This window comes from Scyliorhinus canicula, chromosome 11 (assembly GCF_902713615.1).
Source record: "Scyliorhinus canicula chromosome 11, sScyCan1.1, whole genome shotgun sequence".
NCBI classification, from domain to species: domain Eukaryota; kingdom Metazoa; phylum Chordata; class Chondrichthyes; order Carcharhiniformes; family Scyliorhinidae; genus Scyliorhinus; species Scyliorhinus canicula.
In genome coordinates, this window is record NC_052156.1 from 120,999,138 (window position 1) to 121,018,819 (window position 19,682).

The 19,682-nt window shown below is 46.3% G+C and overlaps 1 protein-coding gene across 5 annotated transcripts in view; it reads right to left on the reverse strand.

Moving 5' to 3' along the window:
• kif21a (kinesin family member 21A) overlaps positions 1-19,682 on the reverse strand; it is a 175,040-nt gene that overhangs the window by 87,768 nt on the left and 67,590 nt on the right. For all 5 annotated transcript variants that reach the window (XM_038811220.1, XM_038811219.1, XM_038811218.1 and 2 more), the window contains exons 7-8: positions 4,556-4,671; positions 349-544 (exon numbers count right to left, since the gene is read on the reverse strand). In XM_038811220.1, coding sequence (XP_038667148.1) covers positions 349-544; positions 4,556-4,671 — 312 coding nt within the window. The remainder of the gene's footprint in view (positions 1-348; positions 545-4,555; positions 4,672-19,682) is intronic.

The following is a 19,682-nucleotide window of genomic DNA, read 5'->3' on the forward strand; positions in this document are numbered from 1 at the left end:
AGCTATCTAAAGGCCCAGTTTAGATTTTTATTGACAAGGAAGCCTAGGTAATGCAGCAGTGAAGTTAAGACCACAGTCAGGTCAGCCATGATAAGGGGTGGCAGTGGCAAAGGGGCAGACAATATGCAGAAAAAACAGACAACAATTCATGCCTAAAGCTTGTGGTGTGTGCAAGATCAGTAGACCGTGTGATGGGATGGCTCCAACATCACATCAATGCCTCAGAGAATTATTTCCCTACATGGCTTCCTCAGATCACTGGCTGAGGCAAGGCCATCTCCATTGTTGTGCAGATTGGAGAACACCAGAAAATTGGCCGATTGCCTTCCAATTTCCAAATTAGCTCACCGTTTTGTATTCTGTAAGTTCCATCTGCAGACGTGCTATTTCACCACGTAGCACATTGATTTGCTGGCTTGCTCTGTCCTGGTTGACCATCACTTTATTTTTGATGTTCCGGGCACGGTTTGCATATTTCAGTGTGTTCAAAGTTTCCATGAAATCACGATCTGATGGACTGACGCAAGCTATCATAACTGTTTGACTGTAAAGGAAAACCACAGATTCATTATAGAAGCACAAGTCAGCAGTCACATCTAAAAATACCAAAATCATCAGTTGTTACCCAATTAGCAATAAAGCAAAGTTACAAGTTACATAAAATTAATATTTCAACATTCCATTGTACTTTTTTATTCCATCATACTCAGTTGACCAAAGCATTCACATGATTTTTTCTCAAATATATTCTAACTTTACAACAATTAAGCACTTATCTACTAGTATATTGTATCGCAGAATGTCAAGACACTGGTTTGGGAAGACTATAGAACTGCAAAATTATAAATGATTGTTTGACAGAACTTACATAATGAACCAACTCCAAGAGGAACTTTTCTATAGCAAACAAAATGTTTTAAAATTGGAGTCTATTGAGTTGCTTTCAAAAGACAACGCGCTTTTCCCAAGTTATAGACTCCAGTATTCTTTCTTATTTGTTTATTTAGTGGATCCAAAAGTTTGTAATCCGCGTTTCATATCACGAATATTTAGATTGCCAGGTGTTTTATAGGGCATTTCGCTTTTAGTTCCTACTCCCTAATCTCCTTTACAGATAGAAATGTTAACGTTTAGCAAGACAAGGTGGGTTGATGATGTGATGTGCCACATCTCAAACAACAAAGATTGGGAAATTTTAAAGTGCTATTCCTAATTTGATGTGACAATTTGTTTTATGCCATTGTTAAGTATAGGCCCTAACATGATCACAATATTGCAGAATTACTATCCTACGAAAAGTTCTAGTCTAGTTTGATTTCTTGCTCTAACAGTCAGTGGTTTGGGAAGTGGAGGCCAATATTAACATCACCGAGGAGCTCTTTATGACAAAAGGTCACCAATCTAAAATGTTAACTGTTTAGCTCTCCAAAGATCACAGTTGGGCCTGCGTATCCCTATCATTTTCTGTTTGTATTTCAAATTTCCAGTGACTTGCAATATTTTGCCATTTGCTGATTTTTGAATAGGAGGTGTGATATAGAATGTAGGTTTCAAAATTTGCCTCAATTTTTCCCCCCAATATACCAACATATTCTAGACACATCCATGCTTAGTTTGCTTTTGTAGTGGAAGTTTATAATTTTGTTTGCCTTCACTGTTAATATACATCCTAACAAATGCTGCAAAAACCGTGAGGAATGAACATATACAACACTCCAAGAGTGACCAGAATTCCTTCTCATTAACCTGATAATGCCCTGCTGCATATCTAATCATTATGTTTTGACACAACTGTGGGGATGTGTCAGAAATGTCGATGTGTATACTAAAAATAGGAGTCAATGTTTTGAGATCTTCCATTTTTTATGCCACATCTCCATTATAATATTGTGATATGCCCTACTTTGATATATATCTTGCTTCACTAGCACGGAGTACAATTAACAAGTTGCTTGCTTTGGTTTAGACTGTGGAACTTTTATTTGTTTGCAATTTAATTAAATGACGTATTTCTGAACACAGCTAATTTTTCTGTGCTGAAAGCAGCAATTGCCTTCTTTTTATAATCCATTTATAATGTATACCACGCCTTTGTGCTTATTTGGCAGTGACACTTTACTCTGTTCCGCAGATGTTCTAATCATAATCACTTAGTTCTCAGTACTTTACTCAAAAACTCACATTCTCCGTTTTATCAAATATTTCGACCATCCCAGTGAAACATGTACACTGCTTAGATCTTATTCATTAGATTTGATATCTCAAGGAACAGGAGGGCATTCACACGAGTCAACCAATACCTTATAAAACAATGTCAATCCACTCTCTGACTTGAATTCTATTCTCATGATCAATAATATGACATACTGTTATTCCATGGCTTGTTTGTAATTCCTTATTCCACCGAAGGGAACCACATGAACCATCAACCCACATGCTTGTGTGCTTCAAGACCAGGAAAAGGAACTCCATTTCAAAGCTTCAAAAATGAATGTTTCTTCTTATGTCTAACAATAAACATGCAACAATTTTGTGTGCTAAAGCATACCAATTAATGGGCAGGTTTCACTAATTATAAATCCATGTAATGACGCTAGAACAGTGCAGAGGGTTGTAAAATTATCCTCATCTCCAATGCCTGCACGTGACTGGATAAAAGTGATCCTTTTTTCTGGATAGCATTTGAACAACTCAGTTATACACCACTTCTAATAAGCAGAAATCCACAATGTGTTCCTTTTTAAATATTTGCACAAATAAACAGCAATTAACTAGTTTTAGCTAGAGAGTTTGTGCCTCTGTATTCGGCCAACATGACCTGCTGATATGGCAGCTCTGATAATGAAACATTTACACATGGAAATAATCTAGGGATTTCAAGTGATGGGATTGTAACTGTTTCCTCTGGCTGGGTTTTTCCTCAGTGGGATTGCCTTTGGTAAAAAAGATTGCTGATACTATAAAGACCATTTGCAGACAGTGTATGTGTAAATAGCTCTCTGCTGTTTCGGCAATGACGGAAGTTACTAGATACTTGTTTCTGCCAATGCTTCAAGCCCGAGGCTGCAGTCATTAATTTTTTCAATTTTGCATTTTATTGTTGCTTTCCTCTTGGTTTTAAGCCTGTAATGGATATTTAAAGTTAGTTTTAAAATCAAGATCTACAAAGCAAGTGTGATTGTGCTTTGATTAAGTCAAATAGTTAATCAGTAGAGATAAGATTAACAGTAGATATGTTTTTCCAAGACCTTGTTTTTCATACTCGTTATTCAGAGCTGGTATTTTGTCTCCATCTTTGTTTTCCCATTTCAGGCTAGACTACTAAAATAAAAGTTATTTTATCAGAAGTCCTTTCTTTAAACCCCATTCGATGACCTTTGAATTACAAGGCAGAACAAGGCCTTACACTTGCACTGGTCAACTATGGTGAGAAATATGGAAATGGAGTTTGATCGATGGACATACAACATGATGACAGATGGGGGGACACCGTCAAAAGAAGCGTAAAGAACTTGAATTATGGCAAGTCTACGAAGCTTTGTAGTGCTTGTGAGCAGAGTTGATAAGGACGTATTGTTTTCCTTGTTTTGAGGAAGTCTGAGGAAAGCCTCGAAAGGCTGAAATAGTCAGACATTTGGCTAAAAGGGTCACTGCTTCCACGATTTGCTGCTGCCGTCGCAGTGGATTAATTAACCACCCAAGACGACAGGTGGAAGGGTCACGCACATGTAGAATTGTTCAATAGTTGTCTAATAAAGATTGTTGGTTTCATACGTTGCTTGGTATGAGTCACTCATTCCTGTGTGTCCAGAATACAGCTCCGAACCCAAGTGAGACTCTGCAAGGGACTCTCGTGCTCCCTTACAGTTGCTCCCAGTACATTCCATATTTTATAGACATGGCCAATCTATTTTTCTCCTTCCTTTGCTGTAGTGATTCCTATTCCAAATCTTTATGTGTAAGACTGGTGCATTTCCCATACTCTATGGTACAGAAACGTACAGCACAGGGATTACTTCAATCTTTTCTCTCACCATTCAAGGATCCACAACACAATTTGCATACTCCAGGACTGAATGAACAAATGTTTGGTAAGCGATAACTCGAATATATTTGTTGTAATACTGAAGATCCTCATCAGAAACCCAAAAACCCAATTTGCTTTGGATGTTATCTGGAAAATCTGAAATCCACATTGAAGATTGCTTTTAAGATGAAACACCAGGTATGGTTTTGTATCTACTTGTTGGAGGATTTGATTACAGAACTTACAGAATGGTTTTGGAAACAGAATATTCAGAGATTTGCCCAATAATCATCGATCTTTTAATTCGAACATACCTTGAAGTCTTGTGGGAGCAACTAAAACAGACACTTGTACTCGAATGAACAAGGGTTCTATTCTCTAGCACATCAACTTCACAAGCACAAAACTTCAAACTTCATTTTACAAAACTAAATACCCAACATAAATTGGCACAAAAAATACTTCCATTGTTAAAAATGACTCATAGAAGAAAATTATATCTATTTGTTAATAATGCAGGGTACCTACCTATTGCCTCCCAAAGAATCTTGCAGCAATCGTGTTAATTTTGAGTCTCGATAAGGTACATGAGTGACTCGTTTACTTTTATCACCAAGTGCACTGATGACATTTCCAAGTGCCAGCTGCAAAGCAAATTTTGAAAGAAAATTATAACTGTCAAATCCAAGAATTATCATTTTGTTTGCTTTGAATATTCTTACTTATGACCACACGACTGATTCTGGACTAGACAAAGACAAAATTACATAAACTAGATTGGATTGGATGTGTTTCGAGACACGTGCACTGAGGTACAATGAAAAGTATTTTTCTCAATGCAGCTCAAACAGATCATTTAGTACATGAAAAAATAACAATGTAATAGGGCAACACAAGATACACAGTGTAAATACATAGACACAGACATTAGGTGAAGCATACAGGAGTGTAGTATTAGTCAGATCAGTCCATTAGAGGGCTGCCCACTTTCCCAAGGCAGCAGGAAGTGTAAATAGAATCAATGGTTGGGAGGCAGGTTTGTGTGATGGACTGGGCTGTGTTCACGACTCTCTAAAGTTTCTTGCGATCTTGGGCCGAGCAGTTGCCATGCCAGGCTGTGATGCAGCCAGATAGGTTTTTTCTATGGTGCACCTGTAAACGTTGGTAAGAGTCGAAGCAGACATGCAGAATTTCCTTAGTTTCTTGAGGAAGTATAGGCGTTGTTGCGCTTTCTTGGTTGTAGTGTCAACATGGGTGGACCAGGACAGATTTTTGGTGATGTGTAAGTCTAGGAATTTGAAGCCGTCAACCATCTCCACCTCGGCCCCATTGATGCAGACAGGGGCATATACAGTACTTTGTTTCCTGAAGTCAATGACCAGCTCTTGCTGGCATTGAGTAAGAGGTTGTTGTCATTACACCACTCCACTTGGTTTTCTATCTCCCTCCTCTATTCTGACTCATAGTTGTTTGAGATCCGACCCACTCCAGCCGCGTCGTCAGCGAACCTGTAGATGGAGTTGGAGCCAGGTTTTGCCACACAGTCGTGCGTGTATAAGGAGTTCAGTAGGGGGCTAAGTATGCAGCCTTGCGGGACCCTGGTATTGAGGTCTATCGTGGAGTTATTTATTCTGACCCATAGATTGTGGTCTATGGGTCAGAAAGTCGAAGGTCCAGTTGGAGAGTGAGAAAACCGAGTGGAGTGGTGTAATGACAACTCTTGGGTGACTGTTTATGTGGAATTTGCACTCTCCCTATGCCAGTGTGGATTTCCTCGAGGTACTCTGGTTTCCTGCCAGTCAAAAGATGTGCGGGTTAGGTGAATTGGCAATGCTAAATTATCCCTTAATGTCCAAAGACATGCAGATTAGGTGGGTTATGAGGATCGGGTGGGGTAAGTGGGCCGAGGTAGGGTGCTCTTTCAGAGGGCCGATGCATACTCACTGGGCCGAATGGCCTTCTTCTGCATTTTAGAAATTCTATGATTCTATTTTTAAGCAGCTACAAATACAGTGAGCCTAGCCTCAGTCTCAGCAATTGCAACAGAGTAAGAAAGTTGTGCTTTCTTACACTCCTCTAAGCACTTGTTCTTATCTATGGGCAGCACGGTAGCATAGTGGTTAGCACAGTTGCTTCACAGCTCCAGGGTCCCAGGTTCGATTCCCGGCTGGGTCACTGTCTGTGCAGAATCTGCACATTCTCCCAGTGTGTGTGGGTTTCCTCCGGGTGCTCCGGGTTAGGTGAATTGGCCATGCTATATTGCCCTTGGTGTCCAAAAAGGATAAGTGGGGGTTATGGGGGTCGGGTAGATACGTGGGCTTGAGTTGGATGCTCTTTGTAAGGGCCGGTGCAGACTCGATGGGCCCAATGTCCTCCTTCTGCACTGTAAATTCTATGATCTATGATCTAAGACAAATGACAAATGGGGCAGCAGGGTAGCATGGTGGTTAGCATAAATGCTTCACAGCTCCAGGGTCCCAGGTTCGATTCCCGGCTGGGTCACTTTCTGTGTGGAGTCTGCACGTCCTCCCCCTGTGTGCGTGGGTTTCCTCCGGGTACTCCGGTTTCCACCCACAGTCCAAAGATGTGCGGGTTAGGTGGATTGGCCATGCTAAATTGCCCGTAGTGTCCTAATAAATGTAAGGTTAAGAGGGGGGTTGTTAGGTTACGGGTATAGGGTGGATATGTGGGTTTGAGTAGGGTGATCATGGCTCGGCACAACATTGAGGGCCGAAGGGCCTGTTCTGTGCTGTACTGTTCTATGTTCTATAGAATAAGTAGTAACTTATTTTTATTCGGGTACTTGCAAGTTTTAAAAAATAATAACAATAACAGCGACATAAACATGGTACAATAAACATTTCCACCCCATCACAATCTTCACACACCCCAAGCATAAGACAACACTCCGGCCCTCTCCTCCTCCTCCCCCACCCCACCTCTGGAATTCTGCTTCTGCTGACATTGTAATTTTCCCCGAGAAAGTCGACAAACGGCTGCCACCTCCAGGTGAACCCAACCATTGACCCTCTTAAAGCAAACTTTATTTTCTCGAGACTGAGAAACCCAGCCATGTCACTAACCCAGGTCTCTACACTCGGGGGCTTTGGGTTCCTCCACATTAACAAGATCAGTCTCTGGGCTACCAGGGAGGCAAAGGCCAAGACATCGGCCTCTTTCGCTCCCTGAACTCCCGGCTCTTCTGACACTCCAAAGATCGCCACCTCTGGACTCGGCACCACCTGGGTTTTGAATATGTGGACGTTGCCTTCGCGAAACTCTGCCAAAACCCTCTGAGCTTCGGGCATCCCAAAACATGTGGAGATGATTTGCTGCACTTCCCGCGCACATCTGTCCTCTACCCCAAAAAACTTGCTCATCCGGGCCACCGTCATGTGTGCCCGGCGGACTACCCTGAATTGTATCAGTCTAAGCCTGGCACATGATGAGGATGTGTTAACCCTGCTTAGGTCTGCCGACAGACCTGCCTCTATCTCTCCTCCTAGCTCGTCTTCCCACTTGCCCTTAAGCTCCTCCACCGGAGTTTCCTCCGATTCCAAAAGTTCCTGATAAATATCTGATACCTGCCCCTCTCCCACCCAGGTACTGGAGACTACTCTGTCCTGTATCCCCCTTGGCGGCAGCAGCGGGAAGGCTGGAATCTGCTTTCGCAAGAAGTCTCGCACCTGCAGGTACCTAAACTCATTCCCTGCTGGCAATTCAAATTTATCTTCCAAGGCTTTCAAGCTGGGGAAGCTCCCGTCTATAAATAGATTCCCCATCCTTCTAATTCCTGCCCTTTGCCATCCGGAACCCACCATCCAGCCTACCCGGTACAAACCAATAATTATTATAAATCGGGGTCCACACCGATGCGCCCTCCACTCTCTTATATCTTCTCCACTGCCCCCAGATTCTCAGAGCCGCCACCACCACCGGACTTGGAGTATCGGGTCGGCGAGAACGGTGGAGGTGCTGTTATCAGTGCTCCCAAACTGGTGCCTTTACACGACGCCGCCTCCATCCATTCCCACACCGACCCCTCCCCCATTACCTAATCATGGCTATATTAGCCGCCCAGTAATAATTGCAAAAGTTTGGCAGTGCCAACCCACCCTTTCCACGACTACGCTCCAGCAACATTTTCTTCACTTGCGGTGTTTTACCTGCCCACACAAAGCCAGAAATAACCTTGAAAAAGGCCCTCGGGACAAAGATGGGGAGGCACTGAAAGACAAACAGAAATCTGGGGAAGACTGTCATTTTCACAGTCTGTACTCTCCCTGCCAGTGAAAGCGGGAGCATGTCCCATCTCTTAAAGTCCTCTTTCCATATGTTCTACGAGCTGGGATAGGTTTAACTTGTGCAGTGCCTCCCATTCCCGTGCCACCTAGATTCCCAGATATCGAAAGCACCTTCCTACCATTCTAAACGGCAGCTCTCCCAGTCTCTTCTCCTGCTCTCTTGCCTGGATCAGCAGTAACAGGGTAGTTGTTATGGGGGACTTTAACTTTCCAAATATTGACTGGAAATACTATAGTTCGAGTACTATAGATGGGTTCGTTTTTGTGCAGTGTGTGCAGGAGGGTTTTGTGACACAGTATGTAGACAGGCCAACAAGGGGCGAGGCCACATTGGATTTGGTACTGGGTAATGAACCTGGCCAGGTGTTAGATTTAGATGTAGGTGAGCACTTTGGTGATAGTGATCACAACTCGGTTATGTTTACTTTAGTAAGAAGTCTTACAACACCAGGTTAAAGTCCAACAGGTTTGTTTCAAACACGAGCTTTCGGAGCACGGCTCCTTCTTCAGGTGAATCTGAAGAAGGAGCCGTGCTCCGAAAGCTCGTGTTTGAAACAAACCTGTTGGACTTTAACCTGGTGTTGTAAGACTTCTTACTGTGCTCACCCCAGTCCAACGCCGGCATCTCCACATCATGTTTACTTTAGCAATGGGCAGGGATAGGTATATACCGCAAGGCAAGAATTATAGCTGGGGGAAAGGCAATTATGATGCTATTCGGCAAGACTTAGGATGTATAGGATGGGGAAGGAAACTGCAGGGGATGGGCACAATCGAAATGTGGAGCTTTTTCAAGGAACAGCTATTGCGTGTCCTTGATAAGTATGTACCTGTCAGGCAGGGAGGAAGTTGTCGAGCAAGGGGACCGTGGTTTACTAAGGAAGTTGAAGCACTTGTCAAGAGGAAGAAGAAGGCTTATGTTAGGATGAGACATGAAGGCTCAGTTAGGGCACTTGAGAGTTACAAGTTAGCCAGGAAGGACCTAAAGGGAGAGTTAAGAAGAGCGAGGAGAGGACACGAAAAGTCGTTGGCGGATAGGATCAAGGAAAACCCTAAGGCTTTCTATAGGTATATCAGGAACAAAAGAATGACGAGAGTAAGATTAGGGCCAATCAAGGATAGTAGTGGAAAGTTGTGTGTGGAATCAGAGGAGATAGGGGAAGCGTTAAATGGACATTTTTCGTCAGTGTTTACACTGGAGAAAGACAATGTTGTCGAGGAGAACACTCAGGTTCAGTCGACCAGGCTAGATGGAATTGAGGTTCAAAAGGAGGTGTTAGCAATTTTGGAAAATGTCAAAATAGATAAGTCCCCTGGGCCAGATGGGATTTATCCTAGGATTCTCTGGGAAGCCAGGGAGGAGATTGCAGAGCCTTTGTCCTTGATCTTTATGTCGTCTTTGTCTACAGGAATAGTGCCGGAAGACTGGAGGATAGCAAATGTTGTCCCCTTGTTCAAAAAGGGGAGTAGAGACAACCCTGATAATTATAGACCTATGAGCCTTACTTCGGTTGTGGGTAAAATGTTGGAAAAGGTTATAAGAGATAGGGTTTATAATCATCTTGAAAAGAACAAGTTGATTAGCGATAGTCAACACGGTTTTGTGAAGGGTAGGTCATGCCTCACAAACCTTATTGAGTTTTTTGAGAAGGTGACCAAACAGGTGGATCAGGGTAAAGCTGTTGATGTGGTGTATATGGATTTCAGTAAGGCGTTTGATAAGGTTCCCCACGGTAGGCTATTGCAGAAAATAAGGAAGTATGGAATTGAAGGTGATTTAGCGGTTTGGATCAGTAATTGGCTAGCTGAAAGAAGACAGAGGGTGGTGGTTGATGGCAAATGTTCATCCTGGAGTTCAGTTACTAGTGGTGTACCGCAAGGATCTGTTTTGGGGCCACTGCTGTTTGTCATTTTTATAAATGACCTGGAAGAGGGTGTAGAAGGATGGGTTAGTAAATTTGCAGATGACACGAAGGTCGGTGGAGTTGTGGATAGTGCTGAAGGATGTTATAGGATACAGAGGGACATAGATAAGTTGCAGAGCTGGGCTGAGAGGTGGCAGATGGAGTTTAATGCGGAAAAGTGAGAGGTGGTTCACTTTGGAAGGAGTAACAGGAATGCAGAGTACTGGGCTAATGGCAAGATTCTTGGTAGTGTAGATGAACAGAGAGATCTCGGCATCCAGGTACATAAATCCCTGAAAGTTGCCACCCAGGTTAATAGGGCTGTTAAGAAGGCATATGGTGTGCTAGCCTTTATAAGCAGGGGGATTGAGTTTCGGAACCACAAGGTCATGCTGCAGCTGTACATAACTCTGGTGCGGCCGCACCTGGAGTACTGCGTGCAGTTCTGGTCACCACATTATAGGAAGGATGTGGAAGCTTTGGAAAGGGTTCAGAGGAGATTTACTAGGATGTTGCCTGGTATGGAGGGAAGGTCTTACGAGGAAAGGCTCAGGGAATTGAGGTTGTTTTCGTTAGAGAGGAGAAGGCTGAGAGGTGACTTAATAGAGACATACAAGATAGTCAGAGGGTTAGATAGGGTGGACAGTGAGAGTCTTTTTCCTCGGATGGTGATGACCAACACGAGGGGACATAGCTTTAAATTGAGGGGTGATAGATATAGGACAGATGTCAGAGGCAGTTTCTTTACTCAGAGAGTAGTAGGGGTGTGGAACGCTCTGCCTGCAACAGTAGTAGACTCGCCAACTTTAAGGGCATTTAAGTGGTCACTGGATAGACATAGGGATGAAAATGGAATAGTGTAGGTCAGATAGGCTTCAGATGGTTTCACAGGTCGGCGCAGCATCGAGGGCCGAAGGGCCTGTACTGCGCTGTAGTGTTCTATGTTCTAACTTATTCATATATATTTTCAACTCCTTTGCCACTGCACTATAACCCGACACCTTATTTCAACCTTCCCTCTTATCTTTGCTCTTGATCACTCATCTCAAGTCAGTCTGCAAAACCTCACTCACAATCTATTATAAGAAGTCTTACAACACCAGGTTAAAGTCCAACAGGTTTGTTTCAAACACGAGCTTTCGGAGCACGGCGACAACGAATAAACGGGCATCGTGCGACTATCAACAGGCAGGACTGTTCCCTTCCAGTTGGGGAACACTTCAGCAGTCAAGGACATTCAGCCTCTGATCTCCGGGTCAGCATTCTACAAGGAGGCCTTCAGGAGACGCGACAACGCAAAATTGCTGAGCAAAAACTTATAGCTAAGTTCCGCACGCATGAATGCGGACTCAACCGGGATCTGGGATTCATGTCGCATTACATTCGGCCCCCACCAACAAGCCTGGACTTGCAGAGGCCTACCGACTGAACTGGCTTGGGACAATTCACACCTCTTTAACCTGGAGTTACCTCTCTCTCTGCATCTTTGATGATTTGATTGCCTGCAGGTGCTCGCATTCCGGGGCATCTCTGACTGTGTCTATATAAACATTTCTGGAACAAGCCTTTCCATTCACCTGAAGAAGGAGCCGTGCTCCGAAAGCTCGTGTTTGAAACAAACCTGTTGGACTTTAACCTGGGGTTGTAAGACTTCTTACTGTGCTCACCCCAGTCCAACGCCGGCATCTCCACATCATGACAATCTATTATGCCATTCATTGTCTTTAGCCCTCTCCCTGATCCCTCATTCCTTGCCATCTCTGCTCCTAATACAACATAATCATCTTTTTTGCTAGTTTTAAGCAGGCTATTCTCCTCCCCAAGTGTGCCTGTGCCTAAGCATGGATCTGAAAACCAGCCTTTTATTTAAGTGTTCTGTAATTTTCCTAGCTCTAAATTATCAGCATTACAAGCTTTTCAAAAATGTGATGCACTGGTTTGCCAAGGAAAGTAAATGGAATCGACTGTGCACAAGCAAGCAGGTCGGTGACGCACACGAAGCATGGGCAGGGGACCCACTCAAGACAGCATACAAAGCAAGTATCATTAGGTCTGCGTAGAAAAAGGAGATGGACAGGAACTAGGTCAGAGGCCAAGAAAGAAGTGGACATGCAGGACAGAGGCAATGTTCCCTCTAAGCTACATGACATGGGTGTGCAGCCACACAGAATGCACCGGTCTTCTGCCAGACTTGCCCCCACTTCCTCCCCCAGTAAATTTCAGGCCACCTGCTCCTTTGGCCATTTTGGATATTTACTGGCATTTTACATGATTTCTGTCTCACCACCTGGACTTATTATTGTGCAAAGAGGCTGCAATTCCACTGATTTGTTCTCAGACTCCAGTTCTATTTCCCATACAGTTAATCCCAGACCATCGTCACTCCAACTGTTCTACACTATATCCCAAATCTATTGTTCCCTCATAGAGAACACTATACCCTTTCCACCCAATCCTCATTCTTGCCTCATCTATGAAATGGCTCATTGCCCTTTGGTGAATCTGTTTACCATAGTTCAAGGCAAGTTAGAGAATAGGCCATTTTAAAATGATAGATAGAACGCAGGAGTTGTTATTAATGGAGGTGTTGGGATTCAAAAAGGTATTAAAACTGGCATAACAGGCACTTCAACTGAATGCTTGCAGCATTTGAAACAAGATAAATGAGTTGACGGCACAAATCATCGCATACGAGCATGATTTAGCGCCGATTCCAGAGACATGGTTGCAGGATGGTCACGACTGGGAGTTAAACATCCAGCCGTATCAGACTAGTTGGAAGGACAGACATAAGGTCAGGGAGGCTGTGGTGGCACTGATATTGAAGGATGACATCAGGGTGGTAGTGAGAGATGATGTAGATTCTATGGAAAAAATGGTTGAATGCATTTGGTGGAAATTAGAAATAAGGATAAAAGGTCACTGATAGTCGTCGTCTAGAGGCTACTAAATAATAAAATCAGGGTGGAAAGGGCAATAAGCAACAAAATAACTGATGCATGTAAAAATGGTACGGCAATTTTCATGAGGGATTTTGATCTACATGTCGATTGGTCAAACCAGGTTGGTCAGGCAGCCTTGAGGAAGAGTTCATAGAATGCATCCGCGTTAGTTTCCTTGAACAGTATGTAATGGAACCTATGAGGGAGCAAGCTATCCTGGGTCTGGTCCTGTGTAATGAGACAGGAATAATTAATGATCTCATATTTAGAGATCCTCTCGGAGGCTCCGATGGCAAGTGTAGTTACCAATGGAAGGAGATCGGAGTACTTTAGGCTCTACCGTGGGACCAGGCAGGGGTGCCCCCTGTCCCCCTTGCTCTTTGCACTGGCGATTGAACCTTTGGCTATGGCGTTGAGGGAGTCAGGGAGATGGAGGGGTCTGGTGCGGGGTGGGGGAGGAACATTGTGTATCGCTGTATGCGGACGACCTGCTGTTGTATGTGGCGGATCCAGAAGGGGGAATGCCGGGGGTGATGGAGCTGTTAGCGGAATTTGGGGGCTTCTCGGGCCATAAGTTAAATTTAGGCAAGAGTGAGGTATCTGTAGTACACCCGGGTGATCAGGAGGAGGGAATTGGGAGACTCCCATTTAAGAGGGCAGTGAAGAGTTTCAGATACCTGGGGGTGCAGGTGGCCAGGAGTTGGGGGACTCTCCATAAGCTTAATTTTACCAGGCTGGTGGAGCAGATGGAGGAGGAATTTAAAAGGTGGGACATGGTGCCGCTATCGTTGGCGGGTAGAGTGCAGTCCGTCAAAATGACAGTTCTCCCGAGGTTCTTGTTCCTTTTTCAGTGTTTGCCCATCTTTATCCCTAGGGCCTTTTTTAGAAGGGTGACTAGCAGCATCGTGAGCTTTGTTTGGGCGCATGGGACCCCGAGGGTGAAGAGGGTCTTCTTGGAGCGGGGTAGAGATGGGGGGGGAGGGAGGGGCTGGCGTTACCCAGTCTCTCGGGGTATTATTGGGCGGCCAATGTGTCGATGGTGCGCAAGTGGGTAATGGAGGGGGAGGGGGCAGCATGGAAACGGATGGAGAGGGCGTCCTGTGGAGATACAAGCCTGGGGGCCCTGGTAACGGCGCCATGGCCGCTCCCTCCTACGAGGTATACCACGGGTCCGGTGGTGGCGGCTACCCTCAAGATTTGGGGGCAGTGGAGGCGACATAGGGGAGAAGTGGGGGGCTCGATGGAGGCTCTGTTAAGGGGGAACCATAGGTTCGTCCCGGGGAACATTGATGGGGGAATATCAGGGTTGGCACAGAGCGGGCATCAGGCAGCTGAGGGACCTGTTTATTGATGGGAGGTTTGCGAGCCTGGGGGAGTTGGAGGAGAAATTTGGGCTCCCCCCGGGGAACATGTTCAGGTATCTGCAGGTAAAGGCATTTGCTAGGCGGCAGGTGGAGGGATTCCCTTCGCTTCCCGCGAGGGGGGAGTGAGCGACAGGGTGCTTTCGGGGGTCTGGGTCGGAGAGGGGAAGATATCTGATATCTCCAAGGTTATGCAGGAAGCGGAGGAGGCGTCAGTAGAGGAGCTGAAAGCTGTGGGAGGGGGAACTGGGGGAACAGATCGAAGACGGGACATGGGGTGATGCCCTGGAGAGGGTTAATTCTTCCTCCTCGTGTGCGCGGCTTAGCCTCATCCAGTTCAAGCTGCTGCACCAGGCCCACATGACTGGGACGAGGATGAGTAGGTTCTTTGGGGGTGAAGACAGGTGTGCCAGGTGCTCGGGGAGTCCAGCGAACCATGCCCATATGTTCTGGGCATGCCCGGCACTGGAGGAGTTCCGGAAGGGGTGGCGAGGACGGTGTCGAGGGTGGTGGGATCCAGGGTCAAGCCAGGATGGGGACTCGCGATTTTTGGGGTTGGGGTGGAGCCGGGAGTGCAGGAGGCGAAAGAGGCCGGTGTGCTGGCCTTTGCGTCCCTAGTAGCCCGGCGAAGGATCTTGCTACAATGGAAGGATGCGAGGCCCCCAAGCGTGGAGACCTGGATCAATGACATGGCGGGTTTCATTAAGCTAGAGAAGGTCAAATTCGCCCTGAGAGGGTCGGTGCAAGGGTTCTTTAGGCGGTGGCAACCTTTTCTCGACTTTCTGGCTCAACGATAGGATATGGAGACAGTAGCAGCAGCAACCCGGGGGCACGGACGATGACTATGTTTGTTTATTTAATTTAAATTTATTTTTAAGTTCTTTTGTTGTTCATTGGGGTTGGGGGGGGTGGGGGATGTGATACATGCGTCGATACGGTCTGGGGGTGTTACAGTTATTATGGGTTATTTTGTTGCATTTCATTGTTTGTCGTTATGTTTTATATTTTCTGTAAAAAATTCCAATAAAAATTATATATATAAAAAAAAAGAGATCCTCTCGGAGGGCGAGGTTGCTGTACGAGGCCCCGATGGCGAGTGTAGTGACAAATGGGAGGAGGTCCGAGTACTTCAGGCTCCACCGTGGGACGAGGCAGGGGTGCCCCCTGTCCCCCTTGCTTTTTGCGTTGGCAATTGAGCCTCTTGCCATGGCTCTCACGGAGTCGGGGAGGTGGAGGGGTTTGGTGCGAGGTGGGGAGGAGCACTGTGTGTCGCTGTATGCAGACGACTTGCTGTTGTATGTAGCAGACCCGGTGGGGGGGAATGCCGGAGGTGATGGAGATTCTTGCTGAGTTTGGGAGTTTCTCGGGCTATAAATTGAACCTGGGCAAGAATGAGCTGTTTGTTGTACACCCGGGAAATCAGGAGGAGGGGATTGGTAGGCTCCCACTAAAGAGGGCAGTGAGGAGTTTTAGGTACCTGGGGGTTCAGGTGGCTAGGAGCTGGGGTACTCTGCACAAGCTCAATTTTACTAGGTTGGTGGAGCAGATGGAGGAGGAATTTAAAAGGTGGGACATGCTGCCATTGTCGTTGGCGGGTAGAGTACAGTCCGTTAAAATGACGGTGTTCCTGAGGTTTTTGTTTTTGTTTCAGTGCCTCCCCATTTTCGTTCCGAGGGCCTTTTTTAGGAGGGCGAACAGCAGCATTCTGGGATTTGTTTGAGCGCACGGGACTCCGAGGATAAGGAGGGTCTTTTTGGAGCGGGGCAGGGATAGAGGGGGGTTGGCGCTGCCCAACCTCTCTGGGTACTATTGGGCGGCTAACGTCTCGATGGTATGTAAATGGGTAATGGATGGGGAGGGGGCAGCATGGAAACGGATGGAGATGGCGTCCTGTGAAGGCACGAGCCTGAAGGTACTGGTAACGGCGCCGCTGCCGCTCCCTCCAACGAGGTACACTACGAGCCCGGTGGTGGCGGCTACCCTCAAAATTTGGGGGCAGTGGAGGCGACACAGAGGGGAAGTGGGGGGCTCGGTGGAGGCCCGGTTTGCCCAGGGAACATGGATGGCGGGTTCCTGGGGTGGCACAGGGCGGGCATTAGGAACTTGGGAGACCTGTTCATTAAGGGGAGGTCTGCGAGCCTTGGTGAACTGGAGGAGAAGTTTGAGCTCCCCCCGGGGAATATGTTCAGGTACCTTCAGGTCAAGGCGTTTGCTAGGCGGCAGGTGGAGGGGTCCCCTTTGCTGCCCCCGCGGGAGGTAAGGGATAGGGTGCTTTCGGGGGTGTGGGTCGGGGATGGGAAGGTGTCTGACATCTACCAGGTGGTGCAGGAGGTGGGGGAGGCGTCGGTAGAGGAGCTGAAGGCTAAGTGGGAGGTGGAGCTGGGGGTGCAGATTGAGGAGGGGACATGGGCGGACACCCTGGAGAGGGTGAACAACTCCTCTTCATGTGCGAGGCTTAGTCTCATCCAGCTCAAGGTGCTGCACCGGGCCCACATGTCCGGGTCTAGGATGAGTAGGTTCTTTGGGGGCGAAGACAGGTGTGTCAGGGGTTCGGGGAGTCCAGCGAACCATGCCCATATGTTCTGGGCATGCCCGGCACTGGAGGAGTTCTGGAAGGGGGTGGCGAGGACGGTGTCGAGGGTGGTTGGATCCAGGGTCAAGCCAGGCTGGGGACTCGCGATATTTGGGGTTGGGGTGGAGCCAGGAGTGCAGGAGGCGAAAGAGGCCGATGTTTTGGCCTTTGCGTCCCTAGTAGCCCGGCGGAGGATCTTGCTGCAGTGGAAAGATGCGAGACCTCCGAGCGTGGAGACCTGGATTAATGACATGGCGGGATTCAGTCAGCTGGAGAGGGTCAAATTCGCCTTTCCTCGACTTTCTGGCTCAACGATAAGGAACTAGGTCAGCAGCAGCAGCAACCCGGGGGGAGGGGGGGTTTAGGGGGATAGTGTTTAAGTTAATTTGCTTATTGTTAATTTAGTTTGTTTATTGGGTTGGGGGGGGGGGGGTGGTTTGTTATATGCGTTGTTTCGGGTGCCGGGTTTTTTTTAATTATTGTTCTGTTGATATATATTTTTCAAAAAATTCCAATAAAAAAACTTTTTTTTTTTTTAAAAAGAGATCCTCTCGGAAGGAGTGACCCTAATTTGGTTGAATTTAAAATACAGATGGATTGTGAGAAGGTAAAATCCAATACCAGTGTCTTGTGCTTAAACAAAGGAGACTACAATGGGGCGAGGGAGGAGTAGGCGAGGGTAGAATGGGAGCAAAGACTTTGTGGTAGGATAAATGAGGAACAGTGGAGGACTTTCAAAGAGTTTTCAGTGCTCAGCAAAAGTATATACCAATGAAAAGGAACGCCTGTAGGAAAAGGGATAATCAGCCATGGATACCTAAAGGAAATAAAGGAGAGTATCAAATTGAAAGAAAATGCATACAAAGTGGCAATGATTAGTGGGAAACTAAAGGATTGGGAAATCATTAAAGGTGAACAGAAAGCCACACAAAAAGCTAGAGAAAAGTAAGATAGACTATGAAAGTAATATAAAAACAGGTAGCAAAAGTTTCTACAAATATATAAAACAAAAAAGAGCAGCTAAAGTAAACATTCGTTCTTTCGAGGTTGAGAAGGGGGATTTAATAATCGGAAATGAGGAAAAGGCATTGAACAAGTATTGTGTGTCGGTCTTCACGGTGAAAGACACAAATAACATACCAATAAGTATTGGCAAGGAGGCTATAGAAATGATCATTATCACTAAGGAGGTAGTGTTGGGCGAGCTAATGGGGCTGATGGAATGCATCCCAAGGTACTAAAAGAGGTGGTGGGGGAAAATAGAAAATGCACTTGTGGTAATTTACCAAAATTCACTCTACTCTGGGGTGGTTCCGGCAGATTGGAAAACAGCAAATGTGACACCATTGTTTAAAAAGGAAGGTAGACAAAAGGTGGGTAACCATAGGCCAGTTAGCTTAACTTTGAGTGGGAAAGATGCTTGAATCTATCATTAAGGAAGAAATAGCGAGACATCTGGATAGAAATTGTCCCACTGGGCAGACTCAGCATGGGTTCACGAAACGCAGGTCACGTTTGACTAATTTAGTGGAACTCTTTGAGGACATTTTTTTTTCCATTAAGAATATGTTTTATTTTGAGGCCCGTTTGATAACACAGAGAATAAACAAAGGTTTATTCTGGAGCACATATCTTCGATTCCTCCACCCCTAACATCTTTTTAAATGTTTTTTTATTGGGTTATTGTACAGTGTATACTTTGGCGTTATGTACAGAGGATATGATCTATATACACATGTAAGTAGGCATCCGTTTGTGCCAGCGAGGCACTTCCGGAGGGCAACCCTCGAGTGGGTCTGGTGCCGGTGTTGCCCCTCGCTTCTCCTGGTCGGATTCCGCCGCCGTGGTCTTCTCATGCACGCTGCCGCTTCCGCCGGCCCTCCCATCCTCTGCCTGTGTTCTCCTTTTCATCTGTTCCTGTGGATGTCAGGTTGGTTAACGTTTCCCTGCCTGCCCCCACCCCCCAGGCTCTCCTCTATTGTTCCCTCCTGTCTCCCCCCGCCCCTGCGGTTCACCTTTCCTTCCTCTTAGAATGAGTTGTCCCCCCACCCCGTTCTATCTCACCCTCTCATGCTTTGGCTGCTTTCCCCTGGTTCCTGGCTATTCTTCTCCTTGTTTGTTGGCCACAAACAAGTCCCGGAACAATCAGGTGAATGGCTCCCACGTTCCATGGAAGCCGTCGTCTGACTCTCGGATGGTGAATTTAATTTTCCATTTGGGTGGTGCTGCTGACCGCCAGCCGAACAGGATTCGACAGCGAGAAATCAGGGAGGCAAAAGCAAGGGCGTCCGCCCTCCTCCCCGGGAATAGATCTGGCTGGTCTGAAACCTCGAAGACTGCCACTTTCGGGCATGGCTCCACCTTCACCCCCACCACTTTGGACATTGCCTCAAAGAAGGCTGTCCCTCGAAGAAGGCAGTCCAGTACTCCACAAGTCTGGGGCAAGACCAGAACATGTGGGCGTGGTTGGCCGGGTCTCCTTGGCGCCGTTCACATCTATCCTCCACCTCCGGGAAGAACCTACTCATACGGGTTCTTGTTAAGTGGGCTCTATGTACCACTTTTAGTTGCG